Source organism: Vipera ursinii, assembly GCF_947247035.1.
Source record: "Vipera ursinii genome assembly, chromosome: 3".
Classification (NCBI taxonomy): domain Eukaryota; kingdom Metazoa; phylum Chordata; class Lepidosauria; order Squamata; family Viperidae; genus Vipera; species Vipera ursinii.
The window spans coordinates 191,047,081-191,074,025 of record NC_139516.1 but is presented as its reverse complement, the minus strand read 5'-3'; the positions used below and the strand labels follow the sequence as shown (position 1 = coordinate 191,074,025).

Below are 26,945 nucleotides of genomic sequence, written 5' to 3'. Positions count from 1 at the left end.
AGGAAGATTCTAGTTGTGTTTTTCATGTAACAAAATCCTGAAATACAATTTATCATGTTTAAAAAGGCGCAAGGGTGCCCCCTGGTGCACTGGAAACATAGTACCCTAATTGAACAGCAATGACTATCTCAGTATAAAGCTAATGTGATCAACCAATCAACAGTCAATATGGGCCCCTGCATGGTAGCTTTTCATTGATTCCCATTTTTATGCTTTTGCATGCATGATATATCACATCTGTAAAGTCAGCCATGGCAATTTGTAAATCATGATTTATATCTCAGCATAAAGAATAAACTGGTTTATTTAATGAACAATACTGAAACAAATCATGCCTTAGTACTGATGTTTAAGTCAGGTTTATGGAGAAAAAGTGCGGCCATAAGTTTCATTATGACCACCATAAAGGTGACTGCTTGTGACTCATATCCTGTGCAACTCTCCCTATGTTTTTATAGTGGCCTTTAAGAACAAAGTACAAAAGCAAGACAATTGTACAGGTATTTTTATTTTCTTGGATGCAGTGCTTAATATCCTGTAAACTTAAAACATCAGAAAGCATCGACTGAATATCAGTCTGCACATATTTTACATCACAATTCAATTACAATGTTTATAGCACATCTATGAAAAACACAGTGAACAATGACATGTTTCCCCACTGTCTTGTTGTATAAACAAGGTCTTGATGGGGCATGGCATGAAAGCAGAATGACCCCCTTCTGTTTCTTACTCTTTAAATAAAGGACTATTTATAAATACACTCTTGATTCTCTCAATATACAATTACAGACCTGATCTATTAAAAACAATAATTACATTTCTCTTTAAAAAGAAAATATCAAGGGATTGACCACCAAGGAGATTATTCTCCTATGCAAAGGGAGAAAGAAGCAAGCACAGGTTTATGAGAGATTTAGGAGCGACGTTCTTCAACCTTTTTTGCTTGTACATCAACACTATGAGAGGATCACTAGATTCAGAAATAAGCTATTTGAAGTCAAGCAAGTTGCAGTCTATCTTGTAGTACACATAAGGATAGTATTCTTGCTGACTGAGATTCAAACCTGGAATATCCATGGTTGCCTGAAAATTTAAAAAAAAATGTAGGGTTAATTTACCCACAAAATTAATGGTTGCATCTTTATCACTTATACAAAAATTATCCCCGCCCCCAAATTCAAATCAAAGCAATCTCAGCACTATCTTTTCATACTTGAAGCTGGATCTGAGGATAGACAGACATTATCTTAATGTTTTAATCTGGATTTCTGTATTGGGAAGAGAATTGGATTCTGTGATCCACTCCAACAATATGAAATCAGAAAAAAATTACTCCATGTTATGGCAAAACCTAGTTAATCTCATTGTGATATAGACTACTTACATCAATGATTGCTGCAGCACTACTATCAAGGTGTTTGTACAACTCATAGAGGACCTCTCTCAATTTCTTCATGGTTCTCTTGTTGGGTTGAAGGAGCATAGCCTGGAAATTAACTGGCAAGCCATACCTAAATAAATGACAAAGTCATTTTTAAACCTTCTGAATAGTATCGACTCACTGTTCTTTTGCAAAGCTTAATTAACTGGGTGGGGGGAGGCAGAGATGAAGAGAAGAACATTCATCACATCATTATATCTGACATAATTTGTTTTAGTTCAGCAAAATTGTCATGGCGTGTGTGGTGCCGTCCCATAGCTCTGACAATTCATTGGAAAATTCATCCTTAGTTGCCTCATAATTTTCTTGAGTTTCTGGGTTGGTTTTATCGTACGCTTGGGTCTTACAACTTCTTGGTGCAAATCAGGGTCATCTGAACCAGCTCTTCTGGATCAATGGGACACTCTGCCATGGCTAGGATAGATGCAGAAAATTTCCTAGATATTTTTGATTAAATTTGGTGAACTTCACTCTTTGACCACCAGGGGGCACCTTCTGTGGGGTCAGAGACTTCAGGTAAGTTCACCCCTTTGGCCACTAGGGGCACTTTCTGCATGGCTGGGGAAATTGCTCCTTATTCCTTTGTTTAAGCTAGTGGGGCTGGCTAGGATTGCTTTGCTTTGCTGAAAATCTTCCTTTTGTAGATTCCAGACACATATTTTAGGATTGTTAACTAAATCACTTGCCTTTCAGATAAAAACACTTGCATGGCTTATCATAGATTTCATTTATAACTGGCAAAATTTTGTTTGAGCAGATTCCAATTCTAAAGACAATAACTAGACAACATTGCAATCAATGCCTTTCTCTGTGTTTAATAACACCCAAGCTCACAAGCTGTTGCATAGCTCACATTCCTAAGGTGGGGTGAGCAACCAAAGAGCTGGTTACCAGGACAAAAAATTGCTTTATTGTCTATCTTTATGGCTGAGTTCAGCAGGAAACAAAGAGAACTTAACAAAACTAGCAGACTTTTTCCATTTGAGTAAGAATTCAGCTTTGAAACAAATTGGTTTGCAAAGGTAAATCACTGATTTTCTGAGACAAGACAGTCAGGAAATTTAAAAAACTTGCATTTGGTTTCACAAGACTTGAAGATTACAAACATTCAAGTAATCTGAGTGAGCAGAAGCTCATTTCCTTTTCAAAGCTTTTCCAAATCACTTTAAATCACTAGAAATCCAATGCCAAATGAGGCAGTAAGATTTTAACAGGCCTTTTGGCTGGCTTCCTTTGAAAGACAGGAAGAAACTAACAGTTCACAGAAGCTTAATCCTGAAAACACGGCTCTGCCTCTTACAGAGTCAGCTTTCTTACTGTAGGCATGCATATTTAGAAGCAGATTTTAGGAATTAAAGCACGTTTTCTAACTGAACTTTAAACTTGATTGCAGTAAACACACACAGCCAGTAAGAATTAATTGCTATCTTTGACTTCTTACTTGCAGACAACACACACAATGCAGCCAGTAAAATTAATGCTGTTATTTAACTTAGGCCTTTTGCAGATAACATGCATACACAATGGATTGCAGGCAGTAAAATTAATCCTTGTCTTTTGACTATTCTGGATCAAACTCGTTGTGCTAGTGATTTAATTCCTTGTTAAGACACTTGCACTGGTCTGTTTAAGCGAATTTAGTCACAATTAACGGCCCTTTCCAGACAGTGAACTCATAAAGCACCTGGTTCATCTGAAATACCTTTATTTTGCATGTAGAAGGTTACAGCAGAGAAGGTGTGGTCAGGTGAAGTATGGACGGTACTTTAAGGTCAAAAGACAATAACAGGATTACTGTCTGTATGGCTTGTGTTCAGATGTTACAATGGAGGATGGAACACAAGGGAACAAGGAGAAGGGGGAAGTCCAACCCAGAAGGGGTGGATCCTAGTACAGCATCATGAGCAGGATAGGAAATACATCACAAAGTGGAAGGTACTGGCAGACCCAATTAGCATATTATAATTTCCCAAAACAGCCACGTGGTGGCAGTACAGTGTTGGGTTCAAATTTCTCTTCTTTCAATTTAAGACATATTTTCAATGCATTTTCTTTTGAAGCACTGTATCATATATACACTATATCATATGTATCATAAAAATTGTTTTCCACGGAACTGGTCCCTGGTGCCCAAAACATTAGAGATTGCTGATGTAACTGGTTAAGGACTAATTCAGACATAATGCTTTTAAAATGATATATGCCTCCCAGATGGATACCACCAAGTCACTTGTTTTGGGATGGCTATAGAAATAAAGAAATAAAAATTAAATCTTTTGCTGCATAATGAAAACATGTTAGTTAGGATGACATGCTAAACTGCAGTATTCTATGCCTGAAGTTGTATGAGTTCAAGTAGTGAGGGGCTTATGTTATAATTTAATTCTTACTTATATAAAAATGTGATTTGCAAAGTTCTTTTATTAAACAATTCATTTCATCTACGGAATTTGGTATTTTTAAAAGGAGTTCATCTACCAAGATTTACTAAACTGAGATATAAAATCGTTGTGTAATTTCTGAAGGAATATATAACTGTATTTGGCAATGAAGATAAATACCTTAGAACAGATTCAACAAAGACTCTTAGGGCTTTCACATGAATCCATGCAATAAAAGCTTCACTGAAATTCACTTTTAGCCACCGGACTAGAGGCCCCTGTGATTAAACAGAGAAAAGCAAGCAGACACTATAAACATTGTATATGCAAGTGCAAAACTGTGGTTACGCACTTCTTTCAAATAATAAAGCATATCAAGATAACTGAACTAATTAAGCATAGTTAATGTATTTAATATTTTAAGCATTTATACTTTGCCACTTTATTATTCAGAACTCAAATATTATTTAATAACATCAAAAATTGCAGTATCAGTTATAGCACAAGTGAAACTGAACATCACACCATCTCAACTGAATAACTGAATACAGTAATTTTACCCAGAATCAGATTCTTGGCAACGCAGGATGCAAGTATCCGTGATAGCATATCATTCATCTCACATGAAGAAGTGTTAGTGCTCACCACTTATTGACACTTTCAAACAACTAAATTGTTAGGACATTTCTTGTAATGTTTGACTGAAAACATATTTGCTTTCTTGCAATTTCTGATCACTGGTTTCAGATATCATCTTTGGAATCTATTCCTATCTCCTATGTGAAAATATTTCAAGTACTTGAAAATTATTATATCTCCTTTTAATTTTTCCTTCGGCATAAATAAGTCAAAGGACTCAACTTGCAGAATTCTCAACATCCTAGTCCAGGGCTTTTCAACCTGGTGGTACGTGAGCACCTGGCTGGTGGTACGCGGCGTTGCCTTCCTCCCCCTGCCTCCCCCCACCTCCTCCCTGCTCCTTCCCAGCTTACTTGCTGCTGGAAAACATGCTGCTGCAGGAACCAACCAGGCCGCGCGAAGAGCGCAGGCACAGAGTGAGGCCCTGCCCTCCTCTGGGACTCATTGTGCAGCAACCATGTTGTCCCCCCAGAAGCTAGTGCGAGCCTGAAGGGGACAGAGCCATCCACTCCCTCGGGAGGTAGGTGTTTGCGTCCACTCGCGTCCATCTTCTTTTCCTCCCCCCCTGCAAGCTTGCGATACCCCTCACGGCCCTGACATTGCCTCCCTCCCGGGGCTCGAGAGATTTCCCCCTCTCCACTTCCTGATGTGCAATGCAAAGGGGAAAGCAAAGCGGCCAGACAGCGCGCGCCCTCCCCAAGGATTCCTCCTGTGGCAGCAGGTGGGAATCGAGTCCCATGTTTGTTTTCCTGATGCACACCAGGGCAGGTGAAGGCATTAGAACGCAGGTGTGGAGGGAAAAACATGCCCGACTCCCTCCCCCCCACACACTGTTGGCAACTCCGTACAGCTGGCCCTGACCTCCGCCGACTGGAGCCCATTGGCAGAGGTTGGGGCCGGCCGTATGGAATCGCCAGCTGATCCGTATGGCCAGCCCTGACCTCCGCAAGTGTAAAGTGAGGGAGATTGCCAGGAGCACGAATCGGTGCCGATCTCGCACTGCTGCAATCTCCCTCGCTCGGTTTCAGCTTGCCTTGCTGCAAGAGAAAGCAAGCTGAAACCGAGCAAGGGAGATTGCCAGGAACGCGAATCGGCTGATCTTGCACTGCTGTAATCTCCCTTGCTCAGTTTCAGCTTGCTTTCTGCAAGAGAAAGCTGGGCCACAAGGCTGCCTCCGCGGGTGCTGCTCTAGCGTGGAGAGGGAGAGGCCGGTCCCCATTTGGCCCGCCAGCCCTGGGAAAGCCCTGCGCGAGCGGCTCACTGGCCACCGAATCCTGGCTTTCGAGCAGGAGCGGCCTTGCCCTGCTTGCCCTTAGTTGGCGCCAGGAGCAGCCACCACCACCTGCCCTGCTTTTTGCAAGCCCTGCTATGCCGCTGCCGGTTTCCAGCAGCGGGAGGCTCCGGGACGAGGGCCTATCGGGGGTGAAGGAGTTGGGACTGCTCCGGCGGGCTGCTTCTGTGGCAGTGGGGCATGCTGGTGCCCTGCGCTCCGCTGCGGGGGCTGCCCTGGGAAAGGTGGAAGTGCAGCTGTAGTCTGGAACGGTCAACCGCTTCGAGCCGTCTGGCCGGCTTTGTGCCTCCGTTCCCCAAGAGCAGCTGGTTGTGACTTGCTAGCGTGCGCTTCCCTGAGTGCATCTCAGCCCCGGATCTCCCCCCACCCGGGACTCCGGCCGCATCTGCAGAAGGCGAGCGGGGCGAAGGGCGCTTTGGTGCGTCTTCCATCCCTCCCGTGTGAAGGGCGCCTTCCTGCCCTGTGGTCCACAGCAGCATTGTTGGTGTGCTTGGATTGACTCTGAGCGAATATGAGGTGTTTCTGTTGCTGGAATAAAGCTTATTAAATGAGCTAGCAACCTCCAAGTATCACTGATAGATCTTCCCCAACTTTTCTCCGGTGCTTCATAGTTACGTGGGCATCAGGTTTCTTGGTAAAAATGGATTTGGATGGAAGGAAAGAAGTGACAATGGGAGGGAGGGAAGGAGGAAAGGACAAAGAGGGAGGGAAGGAAGAAAGGAAGAAAAGAAGGAAGGGACAATGGGAGGGAGGGAGGGAGAGAAAGAGAGGGAGAAAAAGAGAGAGGGAGGGAAAGGGAGAAGGAGAAAGAAAGTGGGAGGGAAATAGAGGGAGAGAAAGAGGGAGAAATAGAGAGAGGGAAAGAGAAAGGGAGAGAAAGAGGGAGAGAGAGGTAGGAGAAAGAAAGAGGGAGGGGGAGAGAAAGAGAGAGTGGGAGAGAGAGGGAGAGAAAGAGAGGGAGAGAGAAATTAAATTAGTAACATGATTGTTAAGTGAATCTGGATTCCCCACTAACTTTGCTTGTCAGAAGGTTGCAAAAGGCAATCACATGACCCTGGAACAATCTAACCATCATAAATATGAATCGATTGCCAAGCATCCAAATGTAAATCACATGACCCTGGGGATGCTGCAACGGTTATAAGTGTGAAAAATGGTCATAAGTCACTTTTTTCAGTGCCGTCGTAACTTTGAACAGTCACTAAGTGAATTGTAAGTCAAGGACTACCTGTACTTTTATCATTTTTTTCCTTTTTTTTTTGGTCAAGTTTTGACACCTTGCTGGGCGACTGGTGGTACTCGGACATTGCCTTGTCCTAAAAGTGGTACAATGGGTGAAAAGGTTGAAAAGCCCTGTCCTAGTCAGTATATTTTGTAATTTCTCTGGGCAAAATAGTTTAAACTTCCCCAATGAGTCCTCTCTTCTTGTTTGGTGGCCAAAGTATTTGAGCTTCATCTTCAGTATCTGTCCTTCCAAAGGGTTCATTTTCTTTAGGAATGATTGACTTGATGTCCTTGCAGTCCAAGGGACTCTCAGGAGTCTTCTCCAGCATCACAATTTGAAAGCATCGATTCTTCGGTGCTCAACCTTCCATAAGATCCAACTCTCACATCCATACACTATTACTGGGTTTCCCAATAGTAATATAAGATCATCTTTATTGTCATTTTTTACTGTGGGCACAACGCCACACATCAAAAATGAAATTTAGTTGCCTGCTCTCAAAGTGAAACAAATACATGACACACACCTAAAACATATTACATACAACATATGTATAGACCCACACCTCTACATATACATAACAAAATATTAAATACTGTCCATCTTGAATATATAACGGAAGGAGGAATCCTGAGAGTTCACAAGGTTAATGCTGAATGGAATGAAACTATGGTTGAATCTGGATGTTCTGCTCCAGATACCACAAAGCCTCCTCCGAGAAGGTAACAGGTTGTGAAGAGGATGAGTAGTATATATTCTATGTTGTGAGGAAACTGTTGTGAGAAAATGAATTTGAGGTTTTTGACTGCACTTGGGAAAAGCAGCCGCAGCCAGGCAGAATGCTTTCCACCCCCACCTCCCCAAAGCTGTTTAGCTCATGCCTTTTCCCAAAAGATCCTAAAAGTTGAAACCTGAGATGACATGGGCTTCTTCATAACTTCCTCATTTATTTATTCATTTATTCACAAGAGTCCACACAAGTGTTCTAGCAGTTTGCCTCATTAAGCCACACCCTGACATTTTCAAGAAAGTGCAGATGTGCACAGGAAGCACAAGCCCTCAGCCTATGGAAAAACGCTAAGGCCAAGTGTATGTGGGTGTGTGGAAGAGAAAGAGATAAGAAGACTGTAAGCAGACAAGGAAGCAGCAAGCGATGTCTGGGAATTGGCAACCATTATCAAACTATGGTAAGCAGCATATCTTGGCCTGGAACAGTAAGGGAGCAACCATACTTAGGCAGCACCTAATCCCAACAAGTATAAGAACTTTTGGAAGGAGCAAATGTTGTATGCCATTTTACAAACTTTTAAGTCTCTTTTTTTAAGCTTTGAGCATTAAAGAGTTATTTACATGACTAGTAATGCCAAGGAGGGTAAAGTTAATCTAGATCAACTGTCTACAGGTCTGTGTCGCATTAAGCATACTCAAGTGTGTCTCATCCTTGTAAAATAAAGAAACCCTCATACAGGTAGTCCTCAACTTACAACCATTCAGTTCAACTATTCAGTGTTACAATGGCACTGGAAAAAATGACCATTTTTCACATTTATGTCATTCCTATGGTCATGTGATCAAAATTTAGAAATTTGACAACTGGCATGAGTTTATGACAGCCACAGTGCCCTGAGATCAATGAGGAAACTAGATTCACTTAACAACTTTGTTACTAATATAACAACTGCAGTGATTCACTTAACAACTGTGACAAGAAAAGTCATAAAATGGGACAAAATTCACTTAACAACTGTTTTGCTTAGCAACAGAAATTTTAGGCTTAATTGTGGTTCTAAATCGAGATTACCAGTAACGATGACAGTTATCCTTGTCAAAACTTGTTTAGCAGCCAAAATCAGAAATCTTATTATTTAGCAATCTAGATTCTAGAACAGTACTGTCCAATTCACTGGCTTAAGAAATTGTCAATAATGACCTGTTAGAAAGCCAGTAAAATGCTTTGCTAAAAAGTGCTATTCTTATTATCTGCTTATCTATAATTCTATTTAAAATGAGAAAGAAGACTTGATTCATGATAAAAGTCCCTTCTTATAGTTATCAATGTATTCTTTCCTAGACATTCACTGATTCATCATTTAATAAACTGTACTAAAAATTCACTACAAACTACAAAAGATTATGAATAATAGTTCTGAAACAGTACCTACATGTTCTTTTAGCGCTTAAGAAAAAAAATACATCTGGCATTTAATATCTGAACTCACTTCCCTATTTGTCACAGTGCCCTTGCATTATTCAATCTATTTTTGCAGGTCAAATATAATTTCCTGATGGAAAAAACCCTGAACAAAAGCAGGATTGAGTACTACACCTATACTATAGCCCCTTTTATACTTCTTGTTTAAAACATTGTTTAAAAGTTTAATAATTACTGGAACAGAGCTTATTTGTTATTTGTTAATGCAAAAATATCACTGAACTTACAAATTGTTTTTTCTTATCAGTAGACAGCCTGTTCATTTCTTCTTTGTCTGCCTTCATTTCTTCTTCATTATACTGAAAGTCACGGACCATAAATCTGCATTGGGAAAGAAGTACAATTTGTAAATTGCTGTGCAGCTATTCCTTAACAAAAAAGCAAAAACAAAGCAAGGTTGCACTTACTTGTTTTCTCTTGCTTTATGTTTGAACTCATCCACTGCCTTCCTGAATAAAGTGACATTACAGAGATAACTATCCTGGTCCTCAGAAAGAACACTGCAAAGTAAAAGATGCCAGGGCCCATAAGACAAAAACCTTTAATGAAACCACAAACTGGAATAAAAACTGAAGTTGTAATTCAAAACTGGCAAATTGATTTAGAGTCTTGTATTATATTGTATCATTTAGTTTATAATAATAGATTTAAGGCAGCATGGTTCGATTAGACAACAGTAACTGCAGTTCACCTACACTATCCTTTTAACATAGACAGCGTATTATACACAAGAAGCCCACTCTTCCCAATAAACGAAGGCTACACAAACTTCATTATTTCAGAAAATACTCAGTGCCAATCTAAGTGTCCAACAAACCAACCCAGTGATGCCCTCGACGTGATGTCCCGTTGCCTGGAGGCGGTTCGGGTCTAGATGGGGAGGAACAGGCTTCGACTCAACCCTGACAAGACTGACTGGCTGTGCGTACCGGCATCTCAGGATATTCAGAATATTCCATCTCTTTCTATGGGGGGGTGAGCTATTACCCCCCGTAGATAGGACTCGCAACTTGGGAGTCCTCCTAGATTCACAGCTTTCTTTAGAAGATCATATAGTAGCTGTGACTAGGGGGGGTCTTCACCCAGGTTCGCCTGGTGTGCCAGTTGCGGCCCTATCTAGACTGGGATGCCTTGCGTACGGCATGCACTCATGCGCTCGTGACCTCTTGTTTAGACTACTGCAACGCTCTCTACATGGGGCTGCCCTTGAGGACCACTCGGAGGCTCCAACTGGTGCAGAATGCAGCCGCGAGAGTTGTGTTGGGAGTCTCCCGATACTCCCATGTTACACCTTTGCTCCATGAGCTGCATTGGCTGCCAGTTGTCTTCCGGGTGAGATTCAAGGTGCTGGTAATGACCTTTAAAGCCCTACATGGCATGGGTCCGGAGTACCTTAGGGAGCACCTGCTGCCGGCATCAACTTCCCTCCGTCCAGTGCGCTCCCACAGAGAGGGCCTCCTCAGGGTGCCACCGGTCAGAGAATGTCGTCTGGTGGCCCCCAGGGGGAGGTCCTTCTCTGTGGGTGCGCCGGATTTGTGGAACCGTTTACCGGTTGAGCTCCGGATGGCGCTCCTTCCGATGGGATCTAAAGACTTACTTGTTTGAACAAGCCGGCCTGGCCTGATGGGTTTTGGGTTTTATTATTGTTTTAATGTTTTAAATGTATCTTAACTTATTGTTCTGAAATACTGGGCTCTTGGTTTAATCCATTCTTAATTTTTGTATTTCTGTATTTTACTATTTATTGCCCTGTTTACCGCCCTGAGTCCTTCGGGAGAAGGGCGGTATACAAATAAAATTATTATTATTATTATTATTATTATTATTATTATTATTATTATTATTATTATTATTATTATTATTATTATTATTATTATTAATTATTATTATTATTATTATTATTATTAAAGTGCTTTTGGTAGCCCCATTTATTGAATGAAAAGCATGAATTGAATCACAGATATTGTTTTTGGAAAATGGTTAGAATAAGAGTTCTTCTTGGTCTGCACTTACAAAATTCTGTGCAATTCAATATTATTTCACCAATATAGTTTACTCAATAAAGAATGTTACCTGAGCCATTTAGAATCATACAGTTGGAAGGGATCTTGGAGGTCTTGCAGTCCAATCCCCTGCCCAAGGCAGGAGTCTTCATATCATTCAGACAAATCAGTGGAACAACCTGCCTCCAGAAGCGGTAAATGGAAATTTTTAAGGAGAGACTGGACAGCCATTTGTTTGAAATGGTATAGGGTTTCCTGCCTGAGCAGGGGATTGGACTAGATGACCTCCAAGGTCCCTTCCATCATCATCATCACGATGTTGTTGTTTGCTGTTGTTGTTGTTATTATTATTAGGTTGTGCAATCTTTTTTGGAAAACCTCCAGCCATGGAGCACCCATAACTCTAGCAGGCAAGCTGTTCCACTTAATATTCTGTCATAAAATCCCTCATTTCCAGACTGATTCTCCTTCTGATCTTCCACCCATTGCATCTTGTCCTACCCTCAGGTGGAGAATATGGAGAATTAATCGATGCCCTCTTCCCTCTATCTGGCAAATGACAGACTGCTATCATCCAGAACAATTGAGATCATAACTAGGTTGATAGACTGCATTAAGATGTGATATTTGTCTGTTTTGGGTTTTGTGTAATTTGTGTTTAGAGTTAATATATACCGTATATACTTGAGTATAAGCCGAATTTTTCAGCCCACTTTTTGGGCTGAAAAATTCCACTTCGGCTTATACTCCAGTCAACAAAAAAACTTACTGAGGACTTGTGCGCGGCCGAGGCTTTGGAGCTTCCGGGATCGCGCTCACCTCTCCCAAGCCACCGCCGTCCGGAGACCTGCCGAAGTTTGGGGAGGTTTGGGGAGGTGCGCGCGCACCTCCCCAAAAGTCCCCAAACGAAGCCGGGTCTCCGTTCCTCTGCGCCCTGCCTGCCTGCTTCTTTCCACAGCGGAAAGAAGCAGGGAGGCAGGGGGCGGAGGAACGGAGACCCGGCGACGTTTGGGGAGGTTTGGGCGCCTCTCCAAATATCCCCAAACGTCGCCGGGTCTCCGTTCCTCTGTGCCCTGCCTGCCTGCTTCTTTCCACAGCGGAAAGAAGCAGGGAGGCAGGGGGCGGAGGAACGGAGACCCGGCGACGTTTGGGGAGGTTTGGGCGCCTCTCCAAATATCCCCAAACGTCGCCGGGTCTCCGTTCCTCTGTGCCCTGCCTGCCTGCTTCTTTCCACAGCAGAAAGAAGCAGGGAGGCAGGGGGCGGAGGAACGGAGACCCGGCGACGTTTGGGGAGGTTTGGGCGCCTCTCCAAATATCCCCAAACGTCGCCGGGTCTCCGTTCCTCTGTGCCCTGCCTGCCTGCTTCTTTCCACAGCGGAAAGAAGCAGGGAGGCAGGGGGCGGAGGAACGGAGACCCGGCGACGTTTGGGGAGGTTTGGGCGCCTCTCCAAATATCCCCAAACGTCGCCGGGTCTCCGTTCCTCTGTGCCCTGCCTGCCTGCTTCTTTCCACAGCGGAAAGAAGCAGGGAGGCAGGGGGCGGAGGAACGGAGACCCGGCGACGTTTGGGGAGGTTTGGGCGCCTCTCCAAATATCCCCAAACGTCGCCGGGTCTCCGTTCCTCTGTGCCCTGCCTGCCTGCTTCTTTCCACAGCGGAAAGAAGCAGGGAGGCAGGGGGCGGAGGAACGGAGACCCGGCGACGTTTGGGGAGGTTTGGGCGCCTCTCCAAATATCCCCAAACGTCGCCGGGTCTCCGTTCCTCTGTGCCCTGCCTGCCTGCTTCTTTCCACAGCGGAACGGAGACCCGGCGACGTTTGGGGATATTTGGAGAGGCGCCCAAACCTCCCCAAACGTCGCCGGGTCTCCGTTCCTCCGCCCCCTGCCTCCCTGCTTCTTTCCGCTGTGGAAAGAAGCAGGCAGGCAGGGCACAGAGGAACGGAGACCCGGCGACGTTTGGGGATATTTGGAGAGGCGCCCAAACCTCCCCAAACGTCGCCGGGTCTCCGTTCCTCCGCCCCCTGCCTCCCTGCTTCTTTCCGCTGTGGAAAGAAGCAGGCAGGCAGGGCACAGAGGAACGGAGACCCGGCGACGTTTGGGGATATTTGGAGAGGCGCCCAAACCTCCCCAAACGTCGCCGGGTCTCCGTTCCTCCGCCCCCTGCCTCCCTGCTTCTTTCCGCTGTGGAAAGAAGCAGGCAGGCAGGGCACAGAGGAACGGAGACCCGGCGACGTTTGGGGATATTTGGAGAGGTGCCCAAACCTCCCCAAACGTCGCCGGGTCTCCGTTCCTCCGCCCCCTGCCTGCCTGCTTCTTTCCGCTGTGGAACGAAGCAGCCTGAACGAAGCGGAGGCTTGCAGAACGGCGGATCGGCTTATACTCAAGTCACCAACTTTTTCCAGTTTTTGGGGGTGAAATTGGGGTCTCGGCTTATACTCGAGTCGGCTTATACTCAAGTATATACGGTACTTCAGATTATAGTTTATTCAACAAACCATAGTTTAGCACAATGGCTGGGGGAGGCATTGTGGTAAAACAAATTAATTTCATAGACCAAGTTACACATCAACAGACAACAAAAGATCTCCCCACAAGCATATTTGAATACAGAGAATTTGCATCAGTTCTGCAGGGGATGGTTTGGGTAGAAAAACTCAATTCAAAATCAAATAACAGAGAGGAACATTTTTAGGGAAAAGAAATATTTAGATCATTGTACACATGGAATCCTTAAAACATATATTCAGTCCATTTTGGTTTGTACTCCAATCTCTAAGAATCAAGTATATTAAAAGGATATGAAAAGTGAAACAAGATTACTTGCTGGATCGAGGAACGATCATATCTGTCAAAGTTTCATACTGCTTCATCCAATCAGTGTAATTTATCCTGAAATAAAAAAGCAATAATTCCCAGTCTTAACATAGGTGTGTAGGACAGAATCAAGTTCTTTACTCCACTGTATTTATAACTTTTTACATATACTAATGAGTGTCCAAAAAGCTGACTGCTTTTTCCATGTTCTAGACCAGGGGTCAGCAACCTGAAACAGTGAAAAAGCCACTCGGAACCAGTTCCCTCACAAAAAGAAAAACTGGGAGCCGCAAAAAATATGTGCGCATGCGCGTACATGCGCAGAACAGAGTTTGACTGAAGAGTAGAGCCAAGGCGAGATATGCACGTACCCTGCATATTTGAATTGATTGGTTGAACTTTTTTAGTCCCACTTTTTTTTTTTGGACTGCACATGGCAGAGGACCAGGAGCCACAGGTTGCAGACCTGTGTTCTAGACTGTGTCTGATTTCATTTCCAGCCATAAAACTTCATCAATTGTTCATCAAAATTGCATGACTGTTGTTTTGATATGTGCCTCTCCTTTGGAAAGGGCTTTGGTGTGCTAAAAGAGTTTGCAGGGATAGGAAAGACTTTCATTTATTATTTATATATAGAAAGACTATAGTTTCATGCTCCCTGATTTGTCTTGTCAGAGATATACACCAATGTAATATTCTAAATGAAAACCTTTCTTTTTCTACTTACATTTACATTTTTAAATTAAATATGCACTAATAATTATATCAACAGCTATTTTGTGGCTTAAAAATATGATAAATAAATAAGATCTGCAATATCTTATTTCTGCCTAGGTTTCTTATTAGCTTTAAAATGTGCTTTTTCTAAAGTAAGACTAATTTTAGTAGAAATTTTCAATTTGTTTAAAAAAATTAACACCATTAGTATTTCTAACAATTCTGCTAGAACACTAGTACAATTTATTTTGATTACAGTATTATTACAAAGAGAACAATAATTATTAGAATTACCAATATTTTACTAAAATTACTAGATAGGATGCAGAGTTAGGCAAAGATAATAAAATTCTAAGAAGCAAAATTCAGACTGATTTTGGTAAATACTACAAACTAGCAGTTAACCAAGTCAAGCAACTCAGTAAGTGAACTTGCAACTTGAGGTGATTTTACTTGACTTATTTAAGGGTATATTTTATTATGATAGTAACAATTTCAATTGACATAGGACTATATGCTTAATTACAAGGTCCCTCTATACAGGTAGTGCTTGGTTAATAACCACGCTGCTTAGCAATTGTTCCAATTTACGACAGTACTGGGGAAGTAGGATTATGACTGATCCCTGAACTTAAGATGTACACCTCATCTCTACGGTCACACAATCACTATTTGCAACCTTCACAGCTGGGTTCCAACAAAGTCAATGAGGAAGCTGGCAATAAGTCACTAGGCACAGGCATTAGGAAAGAAAATATTGACTTACTTTGGTACAACTACTAACAATGTAATTAAGTACTCAGAATCAAGTACAAAGTCATCTTTCTTCACAATTTCAGCCAAACTTCTTGTTATCAAACTTCCCCTGTCAAAGCAGAAGAAGATGTGGAAGTGAGTGTTCTGCTTCAATCTTTAAATAGACGTAAGTACTGTTCATTCAGGTGAAGTTCAACCTGGAAGTGCTTCGGTGCTTCTGACACTAGTGCGATTCAAGTGGAGAATGAAACTTTCCACAGATCTCCTTTTTTTCTCCTTTGGGAAATTAACATTATTGATGCAAGACTTTCTATAGTATATGCTGGGAAACTGAATTGATCTTAGGTCTATACTAGAACAACAAAGATTTGATTACAATGAAGTTAGTGAGGTTAAAAGACACAACTCTTAATGCTCCTTTAGCATCTAGGTATACAAGCTTGTATTCCTATTCAAGAGCCTGTGCTTTAAAATTCAAGAGGCAGAATAGCTTCTTCTATATGTGCATTATTTCAAGAATTTGAATATATCAAATTGATCATCCAGCTCTGAAACAATCTTCCAAAACAAGATGACAACTCACGCATTTTTCCTTTCCAAGTTCTGAAGGTTGCCTTTTAGGCTGTTGTATGCAGATGCCCTTGCCTTTAGATCATTATCAATCTGAGTCACTCCCTTTGAAGAAAAAAATAGTAGCCATGTCTTAGAAGTATGGAGAGGTCCAATTTAAATATTTCTATAAAAGCTACTACTAATTGCAAACAGCCACATAAAAAGGAAAAGAATAAAGTGAGACAATGCACTCAAACTAATAGACTGAACTTCATTGATTCTAATTTTAGAAATGAATCAGGAAATATGATTTTGAGCAGTCTGTAATTTAAAGAAAGAAATATTATGCTCAAAAACATCTGTATTTTATGATTTTTTTTCTACTTTAGTGTCTACAGAAAACTGTTGTCAGACAGAAAAAATAAACTAGTTGCAGTGCTTCCTTGTAACAAGTTTATCCACTTGATGTTTCTGGTTTAAAACTCTTATCGATGGAGCACTTCGAGGACACCACTCTGAAAAAAACTATTGTACCTCAAAAAATTATGTTTATTGGCAAACATATTAGATGCAGATTTAAGAAACAAGGCCAAAATTATTTTATTAAAAATTAAATTGAAAATCATCATTATGCAATTTCCACTGTTTTAGTTCATGATTCCATTCATGAACTGCAGTATGGGGTTCAGGAATGGAATCTTCTACAGAACAATTGGTCTTCCTGACCAATTTGGCAGTTCCAAGAGTGACAAGATGCAAAGGAGCTACAGAACATTCTGGAATTTTCCAGAATGTTCCGTTCCCCAAATCTTGCACATGTCTAGTGGTAAGTACTGCAGTTTTAAAACCCCACATTTAACAGTAGAGAGAATAGGTAGCAAAAAATGAAATGACTAATCATTTGAAGTAGCACAACAATATAAAATTATATATATTTAGGCAAATGAACATACATTTTTAGGAAAAACTGAGCAAAATGATATGTATTCCATTTCATGCCAAAGATCTATACATTTTTAAATTTTTCAATAGTATTTATTGCCAGGAAAATTATGATGCAAATTTATACATGATCTAATTATTTTTAAATAATCATGTGTAAAATATTTTCATTTTATGGTATATAGGTTATGCAATAAAAATAGTCAGTTTGTATTAATAATTAGCATACAAGCTCCATTGTCTTTTACCTTGGCAATTATTTCTGAAATATTCTTCAGGGACTGTTTGATTGGATACTTGGCCATATCCCACTGGAATCTTGTTATGTAGGTGATCAAATCAACTGGGGGAAAATGATTAAATATTGAGCTAAATAAGCAAACCCACACATCCTACAAAAAAGTCTGGGAATCTTAAATACATTAAGAATGTAATTCTTAATGTAATTAAGAAATAATTACTTAAAATAAAGATGGAACAGAATACAATGTAACCACCTTAAAGAGCATAGGCAATTTTTGATACACACAAGAACTTTTGCATACAATTGGAGTATATTAGAAATAATGAGGAAAAATTCTTATGTCTATGTAGAAAGAATGGGAAGATTTGCCTATCTAATAGTTTTTAGTTTTAGCTTTGTTTAATTGAAGACAAAAGTCCTCTTTGACTTTTGATTATCACATTGGCACTGTAACTTTTAGAGATTAGTTTGGTGAAATCTGAAGATCTGTTTTGAATTGTATCATGGAGAATACATCTCTAGCCAAACATATTGTGTTCAGGGATGCTTTCTCTATGCTTACAAGAGATGTGAAGACAAGCTAAATCAGCATTATATGCTTTAAATTATTTCCATATTATATTACTTCCATATTATACATTTCTTTTTCTTCTGTTCAATCATGTCTGATTCTTGGAGGTTGCCCGGACAAGTCCTTTAAGTTTTCTTGATGTGGTTTTTTCAGAAGTACCGTATTTTCCAGCGTATAAGACGACTGGGCGTATAAGACGACCCCCTACATTTCCTGTTAAATTATAGGGTTTGGGCTATACTCGCCGTATAAGACTACCCCCCTTCCAACGCACACCAAATAAAAATTAAAAAACATCAGATTTGATTTTAATATGGTAATTTTAATTCAAATGCTTATGACATGCAGGTGCTTAGTAGGAAAACTGTCACTTATAAACATAAGGCTGTTTGTCATCAAACATGTAAACATAAAACAGTGCAAGTGGATTAAACTATAATAATAATAATAATAATAATAATAATAATAATAAGAAGAAGAAGAAGAAGAAGAAGAAGAAGAAGAAGAAGAAGAAGAAGAAGAAGAAGAAGAAGAAGAAGTAGTAGTTGGAGGGGACCTTGGAGGTCATCTAGTCCAACCCCCTGCTAAGGCAGGAAACCCTACCATTTCAGACAAATGGCTGTCCAGTCTCTTCTTAAAAACTTCCAGTGTTGGAGCATTCACCACTTCTGGAGGCAGGTTGTTCCACTGGTTAATTGTTCTGTCAGGAAGTTTCTCCTTAGTTCTAGGTTGCTTCTCTCCTTGATTAGTTTCCATCCATTACTTCTTGTCCTGCTTTCAGGTGCTTTGGAGAATAGCTTGACTCCCTCTTCTTTGTGGCAGCCCCTGATTCCAGCAACCATTCCCTATTTTTCTAATTCACTTTTTCACTTTTCCTAATTCACTCTAAAGCTTTCCCTGCGCAGAGCCTTAAGTAACACAAGCTGCCTGCAATTAGTGCAGGTTCGCATCCCACCAGGCTCAAGGTTGACTCAGCTTTCCATCCTTCCAAGGTAGGTAAAATGAGGACCCAGATTGTTGGGGGCAATAAGCTGACTTTGTAATAATGCTGCTTGGGGGGAGGTGAAAGCCCTAATAAACAGGCATATACACAGAATGAAGGCTATTGCTAAGCACATTGGTTTGTGCTTTAAATTGTAAGCCACCCTGAGTCTTCGGAGAAGGGCAGGATATAAATGGGATTTTTTTTAAAAAAAGACCAAATGGGAGATCCGCTCCAGGTTTTCCAGCCAGCCCGCCCAGTTCCTGAGTCAAATGTGTCCTTAGAGCTAAGCCACTGCTCTGGCTGCTGCCTTCCCCACCTGCCTTTCAGGTTGGGATATACTACAGCTGCTCTTCAACTTTAGAAGAAAAGACGCCCAGACCCCAGCCTGTAAAAAATCACAGACTGCAGCTTCTTCTCCAATTGGTCCCGCTTTCCCTGCGCAGACTAAATGGGAGATCCGCTCCAGGTTTTCCAGCCAGCCCTGTCCCTAAATTTTCAGCACCCTGCGTATAAGAGGACCCCTGACTTTTGAGAAGATTTTCATGGGTTAAAAAGTAGTCTTATACGCCGGAAACTACGGTACATTGCCTTTGCCTCCTTCCTAGGGCTGAGAGGTCCCCCAATTGGCTTTGTACCCAAGGCAGAAAAGAACTAAATGTGTCCTTGTTCCTAGCCTAATGTTTTAACTACTATACCAAACTGGCTCTCAGTTTGACATTGCAAATACAAGATAAAGGCTGTTTTATTATATTTGTATTGTTTTTATGCAAATCATATTTCTTTCAAAACTGATTTACTTTCTACATAAGAATTGGAAGACAGTCTTTTATATACTCAACCCTCAGCATTCAAATACATGGTAATAGCAAGGCAAAATTTACCTCCATTGGCTAGAAGGTTTTCCTGAACTTTATCTCTACTGTCTTCCAACACATCAGCCATATATTGTGCCACCTTCTTGACCACACTGAAGACCAAAATGGGGAAGATTTAAGAGTTATATCTTAAACAATGTACATTTCCTGTATTTTTCTTTCAATTACAAGACAATCAGCCTCCCAGTTTAATTCTTGGCATCTGTCTGATATCCAGGAGAGCAGGGGTCCACAACCATTAGGGCGCTGACTGGTACCAGTCCATTCTGGGACTGGTACCAGTCAGCAGTCTGTTAGAAATTGTGCTGTGCAAGCGGCAGATGAGCAACGCTTTATCTGCAAATGCACAAGATCTAGGTTGCACACAAAACCATCTCTCCCCCAGTCCGCAGAAAAACTGTCTTCCATGAAACCAGTCCCTGGTGTCACAAAGATTGGGGATCACTGCAGGAGAGCTATTCCCAGTCACTATGAAGACATGCCACTAGATGGCCTAGTAGTCTAACTTGGCTGAAGCTGCTTGTTATGTTCTTCTAGAGTCCATAGTTTAAAATATGTCAGGTAGTGTTTATCATTAAGAACTGCTCTCTGTCCCAATAATTATGTCTGTTCTTTCTTCAGTTCTACTATCCCCCTTTTAAACAATATTTAATCCATTTATACATCCTGTTTTCCCTTCCTACAGTTGATATGAATTCTAAACATATCCTAAACATATCAGACTTAAACAGTTCATTAGTTGAAACGTATAGTGCAGGGGTAGGCAACCTTGGCTCTTTTATGACTCGTGGACTTCAACTCCCAGAATTCCTGAGCCTGAGTCATAAAAGTGGCAAGGTTTCCTACCCCTGGTCTAGTGCAACAGACAGCCTCAGGCACAGAAATGTTAGTCTGTTAACAAAATTGCAAATACTTAAAGCTGGCATATTGATAAACTAGAAAGTTTTCAATAACTTTCTTGATTCTCCAAATTAACATTGTGCTCAAATAATCCTGCTACCTTTCACTTAGAACAAACATCAGAAATTTTCATTTGACACTGTTTCCAATCCTAGTGTCAAAGTACAAATCATGAGTTATATTATTAAATATATTATTTGACTGTGCAGGTAGTCCATGACCTACAAACATTTGTTTAGCTACCATTCAAAGTTACAATGGCACTTTAAAAAGTGACATGACTGGTCTCTGCCTTTACGACCATCATAGCATCCCAAGGGGCAAGTGATCAAAATTTGGGCACTTGGCAACCAACATGCATTTAGAATGGCAGCAGCATCCCAGGATCATATGATGGTCTTCCCAGCCAGTTTCCAACAAGAAGTCAGTGTGGGAAGCTGGATTCACTTAACATCTGCAATGATTCACTTAACTGTGACAAAAAATCAGATGCAACTCACTTAACAATGCCTTGTTAAGAAACTCTGTTTCCAACTGTGGTTCAAAGTCGAGAAATACACTGTAATCTGGAGGAGTATTTACTGTCACTAACTAGTTAAGCTAAAATAATAGCAGTTAGCATGTCACACTCAGTTTAAAACAGAATAACCATACAGAAGTTATAAAGTGCAGATATATATGAAAAAGTAGTGATTACCCTTCCACAAAGGAATCCAGTTTAGCCAGCTCATCAGATAAACCAACTAAGACATCAAGAGTGCCAACCTAAGGAAGGTAAGAATTATTTAGAAAAATATGCAAAAATATAAAACTGAAAAAGGAAAGTGAGCCCAAAAGAGAATGCTATGCATTTTATCACAAGCAAGTTCTTGTTCAGTAGAATAGGATTAAGTTTTAAAAATGTGTAGATGGCGGCAATCTACAGATTTTTTATTATTATGCCAAAATCCCACTTAATAAAAATTATTTCATTGAAAAGTTTCATCAAATTTAAAACTATTTCATACAGTATAATAATACTATTTCATATAATAGTAAAATCCAGGGCTCATTACTGCAACCATAAGGGAGACGCATATAGTGTATGAATAAAAGGTCAGTGGTTCCATTCCTAACTCTGGAAGCAAGGCTATAAGAAATACTTGTCTCAGTTACTGGGACCTTATCAATGAGACGCTACTGAATTACATAGAGAGCTAGGTATGTAATATGTTCAGCTCTGAGCACAGAACTGTTTTTTTGTATTGTATAATGCACATTATAAAATGTAAACATAGTGTGTGTGTATAATTAAATAGGGAATAAAAGTGTAATTGTTGAGTTTGTCCAAACAAATAGTTTTTATTACATATATGGATGTTATACATATGACAATAACCAGGGACGTAAATTAGATTATTTTTTTAGAAAATGAAGGTACTCTTTACTGGTATTGAACTTGTGCAAAGCTCTGGATTCAAGTTTCTCTACAGCAACCCCACAATCTTGGAAAGAGATGTAGCTGCTATAATGAATGACAAGTGCCACATCTGCAATTTTTATACCAGTTCTCCCAAATCAAATACAAAGCACTACAAAGTCCTACAAAATATTTCTACAGTACTGCCTACTTGCACTTTGTGAGTTAAATAATAATTTACAATTAATATCTTCGCTATAAATTACTATAGCTGTATACCTTACCAAAATGAACGTGATCTATCCATCCTATTATTTAAAATCACCCTTAATTTAAATTGCAATACAATGTTAAACAGTAAACTTTTGAACAGAAAAAAGCTCAACTATACCTTTAAATCTGGAATATTAAACTTCGCATTGATGGACAGGTTATTATTTTTTATAGTTGCAGCACATAGCTTCTCCCACGTCTGCTGACATGTTTTCTCCCCAGGAGCAGAAATCAGCCAGAACTCTGTCATTTTTGTCACGTTACTGCAATGATTATTTTAGAAAATAGGGTAAATTCTTTTAGTTAAGGAAAAAAAATATTCAACTAAACAACAATAATCATTTTGAATACATGTTTAAATTCTCCATTGTCTTCAAATGGCAGGAATTCTCAAGGAAATACTGTGCAATTTTTCACATTTGCTAAAAATGCTATCATCCTGAAATTCATGCAGATTATCGCATTCTGAGCAATCAGTACCAGTTTTTTTTAGATCAAGATTTCTTTTCTATAGTTTTATTCAGCCCACTGAAGGATTGACTTCCTCTTGTTTCTATATCAGTGAAAATATACTACTGAAACCATATTAATACAACAAAATTAAAATGGATTATCATTGCTATTACTTAAGGAACTATAAAAAAGAAGAATGGGAATCACTGCCAGAGAACTCTAAATTGCCCAGTCCAATTCTTTGAAAAGAGGAAGCCATGACAGTCATTATTATTCTAGTGCAGATACAATATACAGATTTTCTCTCTCTTAATTCTAGAGATTTAGAGCCATAAAATAGCCTAAGCAAATTGGTGGGAGCACTGGGAGTCTGTACATAAATACTGGACTCTATATTTCAGTGAATCCTTCCAAATGATTTTCTAATCTAATATTAATTATTGCTCTCCTGATTAAAATATCTTTAAAGTTTATAAAAATCAGAATGTCCACGGAAGGATAAAGGATTTACCTCACAATACCCATGCACATTGCCTTGAGTTTCCAGAGCTCAATAAATAATGCAGATGACTAAGTAAATGAATCAAATCAACAAAATGAGGGGAGAAATTATTTATACAAAAAATGTGTGAGTATACCCTACTTAATAAAAGGCATTATCATATCAGTTTCCAATATATTTCAGACTGCCCAAACTAGGACAAGTAATCAATCAGAACAGAGCTGGAAGGGACCTTGGAGGTCTTCTAGTCCAATCCCCTACTCAAGTATCTAGGAGACCGTATGAACATTGCAGACAAATGGCTGTCTAGTCTCTTCTTAAAAACCTCCAGTGATGAAACACCTACAACTTCTGGAGGCAAGCTGTTCCACTGGTTAATTGTCCTCACTGTTAGGAAGTTTCTCCTTAATTCCAGGTTGCTTCTCTCTTTGATCAGTTTCCATCCATTGTTTCTTGTCTTGCCTTCTGGTGCTTTGAAAAAATAAGTTGACATCCTCTTTGTGGCAGCCCCTCCTGTAACTGCTCTTCATACATTTTAGTTTCCAGGCCTTTAATCATCTTAGTTGTTCTTCTCTGCTATTAAGAACCAAGCCATCCTGAACCAAGCGACAAGGTGACAGAACCAAGCCATCCTGCTTTTACTTGTAGTACCAGCTTGACCTTGTGCCGCTTCAGAAGAACCTAAGGCTTCAGGGCTCAGACCTAATTAGAACTTGGTTGAGTTCTCCCTGCTGTGGAGAAGACTGAAAAGCCCCCACTCCCCAAACCTATTAGATGTACCATTTCCAGAGGTAAAGGTAAAGGTTCCCCTGCACATGCGTGCTAGTCGTTTCCGACTCTAGGGGCCGGTGCTCATCTCCGTTTCAAAGCTGAAGAGCCATCGCTTGTCCAAGGACGTCTCCGTGGTCATGTGGCTGGCATGACTAGACGCCAAAGGCGCACGGAACGCTGTTACCATCCCACCGTAGTGGTCCCTATTTTTCTACTTGCATTTTTACGTGCTTTCGAACTGCTAGGTTGGCAGAAGCTGGGACGAGTAAGAGGCGCTCACTCTGTTACAACGCGGCACTCAAGATTCGACCCGCCAAACTGCCGACCTTCTGATCGACAAGCTCAGCGTATTTAACCCCATACTGGGGTTAAATAAAGCACAGGGTTTGAGATAGTCAACCGAGAACTGAGTTCATCTTGAGGGTACCTTTAATGCCCTGGGAGATCATTGCCTACTTCAGGGGTCTTCAAACTTGGCCCTTTTGTGACTTGTGGACTTCAACTCCCAGAATTCCTCAGCCAGCATGGCTGGCTGAGGAATTCTGGGAGTTGAAGTCCACAAGTCACAAAAGGGCCAAGTTTGAAGACCCCTGGCCTACTTCATGAAATTAAAGATGCCCTTAGAAGCAGGGGTCTCCAAACTTGGCAAACTTGAAGACTCGGAGAATTCTGGGAGTTGAAGTCCACAAGCCTTAAAAGTTGCTAAGGTTGAGGACCCCTGCCTTAAAGGACAAGCGATTCTGCAGCTGTTACACGGAGGGAAGCCACCAGCCCAGGGTCCGGCATTTCTGTACTCGGAGGAAGCCACCCTCGACGCAAACACGACCCGTCAGGACTCAACTTTCCCTTGGCTACTTCCAGCCCCAGCTGAGCCGGCCTTAGCGTATGAAGCGCGGGCAAAGGCCGGGAGCCGCGGCGATAGAGAGACTCGACGGTCTTTCCGTGGAAGGATTCCACTGCAGCAGCCTTTTTTCCCCACCCAGCCCCCACTCTCCAAGCCTTCATGGTTAGCTGGTGGAGAACGACGGGAGCTTCAGTCCAACCTACCCCACGGCCTCTGGTCTGGGCCAAGGCCCGGCCAAGAAAGCTCCGCTGGGCCCGCGATGCATTCATTTCCCAACCCGCGGAAGAGAAGCTTCCCGCTCGCTTCCTGTTTCGCGAGGTGACCGGGCTCGAGGGCTTCCCTCCACTCGGCGACCCACTTCCCCGGCCGAGCGGCCGCCACTGCGAGTCAATCAAATACCTTTTTACCTACCGTCTGACGCGCAGCTGGGGGGCAGAAGCCGCGACCGGCCCGAATCGCAGCGGCGGCGGAACGAGCGCGAGGAAACCGGCAAGCTCTGCGGGACGGAAAACACACGTGACGAGGGTCACGAGGCGCCGGGAGGGGAGGAGGAGCTGGGCAGGCGCGGTGGAGCGGGCGCCCCGTGATACGACCGCGCGGCTGTCTGTTGGCGGTGGTGGTGGTGGTGACAGGAGCCCAATGGCTTTGCCTCGGAGGAGCTTGTGGGGGCGATGTGGCTCCTTGTTTTAAGTTCTCTGGAGGGGGAACCGGGTGTATTTTTTTTCCTCATCTCAACATGCTAGTCATAAATAATTTAATCTTTTATTTGTCTTTTAACTTTGTATTTTGTATTGGTATGATTTTATAATGCCCTGTAAACCGCCCTGAGTCCTTCGGGAAAGGGCGGTATATAAATATAATAATAATAATAATAATAAGAATAAGAATAAGAATAATAATAAATAATGAGAAAGAGAAGGTTGGTTGGTTTGCTTGTTAGAGGTCATTTTTATAGTTTTTAAAGATGTATGATTAAAACGATATTAAGTAACCTCATTAACGTAAATCCAAAATATAGAGAGAAGAAAAGATATAGAAACTACATAAAACCGCTACAATTGTAAGTAAAAAGACAGGCAGTGTAGAAATTTACTATATATGTAAAGTGTACCGTGTTATTGACCGTGTGAGAGGCAGTTTAGTTAAGGCACCAGGCTAGAAACTGGGAGATGGTGAGTTCTAGTCCCACTTTAGACGTGAAAAACTAGTTGGGTGGCTTTGAGCCAATCAATCTCAGGATATAAATAAATATTACTATATTATAGTCCACGTTGCTATATTATACTATAGCGATCCATCTAGATTTGACCAAACTGTTGTTCCTATCTCTGATATCTCATTACTTTAACTCTGTGACTGATATAGTTTCACTATGATTATCAAAGCAGCTATTGGAGTATTGACTATTTTTTAAGTATTGATTTGTTTGAATGCATGCACTACAAACATGGAGTTTTTACTTTGTAAGTGAATGTGCTTATAGCAAGTTCTTAAAACACTTTGGACTCATTTGTCTACTGCTTTTATAATAATAATAATAATAATAATAATAATAATAATAATAATAATAATAATAATAATAATAAACAACCTTTATTGTCAAAGTACAACATGTGTACATTGAGATTAGCTGAGCCTCTCCCCGTGCTCCCTCCCCCCAACACACAGTGACAACAAACCCTCCATCCTACCACACCATGTGAACCAACTACACCACACACCGGCCTCCCAAGTCAATTCTGCATAAGTTCACAGAGATTATATCCCATTCAAAAGCCTAACAGCCGACGGATAAAAGCTGTTTTTCAGCCTGTTGATACGGCTGGCTATACTCCCGATGGTAGGAGAGTAAAAAGATACCCTCCAGGGTGTAAGTCATCCCTGAGAATTTTCCTCACTCTTCCAAGGCAACGAGCCCTGGCGATGTCATCCAGTGGTGTCAGGGGACAGCCCACAATGTCTTGTGCTGTGCTCACTACCCTCTGTAATACTTTCCTGTCCGCAGCTGTCAGACCAGCATACCAAACCATATTACCATACGAGAGGACGCTCTCTATAGTAGACCGGCAAAAGAGGGTCATTAGCCGTTGTTCTACCCTGTTCTTCCGCAAGACCCTAAGAAAGTGAAGCCTCTGTTGGGCCTTTCTAGCCGCCT

General features: G+C 41.2%; 1 protein-coding gene across 2 annotated transcripts; it reads right to left on the bottom strand.

The window, feature by feature from the left end:
* Positions 1–490: 490 nt before the first annotated feature.
* ATP6V1C1 (ATPase H+ transporting V1 subunit C1) lies at positions 491–25,285 on the bottom strand. Of its 2 annotated transcripts, XR_014491913.1 has the most exons (14): positions 25,202–25,285; positions 22,339–22,483; positions 21,246–21,313; positions 19,655–19,740; positions 17,222–17,316; positions 16,063–16,154; positions 15,490–15,588; positions 14,013–14,081; positions 9,600–9,692; positions 9,420–9,513; positions 6,316–6,385; positions 4,006–4,103; positions 1,388–1,514; positions 985–1,086 (listed from the first exon to the last, which is right to left on the bottom strand). XR_014491913.1 is itself a non-coding variant. In XM_083357690.1 (13 exons), the coding sequence occupies exons 2-13, from the start codon at positions 22,468–22,470 to the stop codon at positions 991–993; spliced, it is 1,149 nt and encodes a 382-aa protein (XP_083213816.1). In that variant the 5' UTR covers positions 22,471–22,483; positions 25,202–25,285; the 3' UTR covers positions 491–990. The 2 variants fall into 2 exon arrangements, 1 of the variants encoding a protein (XP_083213816.1); XM_083357690.1 differs by lacking the exon at positions 6,316–6,385 and having other exon boundaries at positions 491–1,086.
* Positions 25,286–26,945: the final 1,660 nt, after the last annotated feature.

Bases quoted from the DNA above. Each gene is read 5' to 3' on its own strand.
- ATP6V1C1 (XM_083357690.1), bottom strand. From the start codon at position 22,470: ATGACAGAGTTCTGGCTGATTTCTGCTCCTGGGGAGAAAACATGTCAG. The intron at 21,314-22,338 runs GTATAGTTGAGC...TACCTTCCTTAG, and splicing joins TTAATATTCCAGATTTAAAG to GTTGGCACTCTTGATGTCTT. The intron at 19,741-21,245 runs GTAATCACTACT...TTTGGTCTTCAG, and splicing joins CTGGATTCCTTTGTGGAAGG to TGTGGTCAAGAAGGTGGCAC.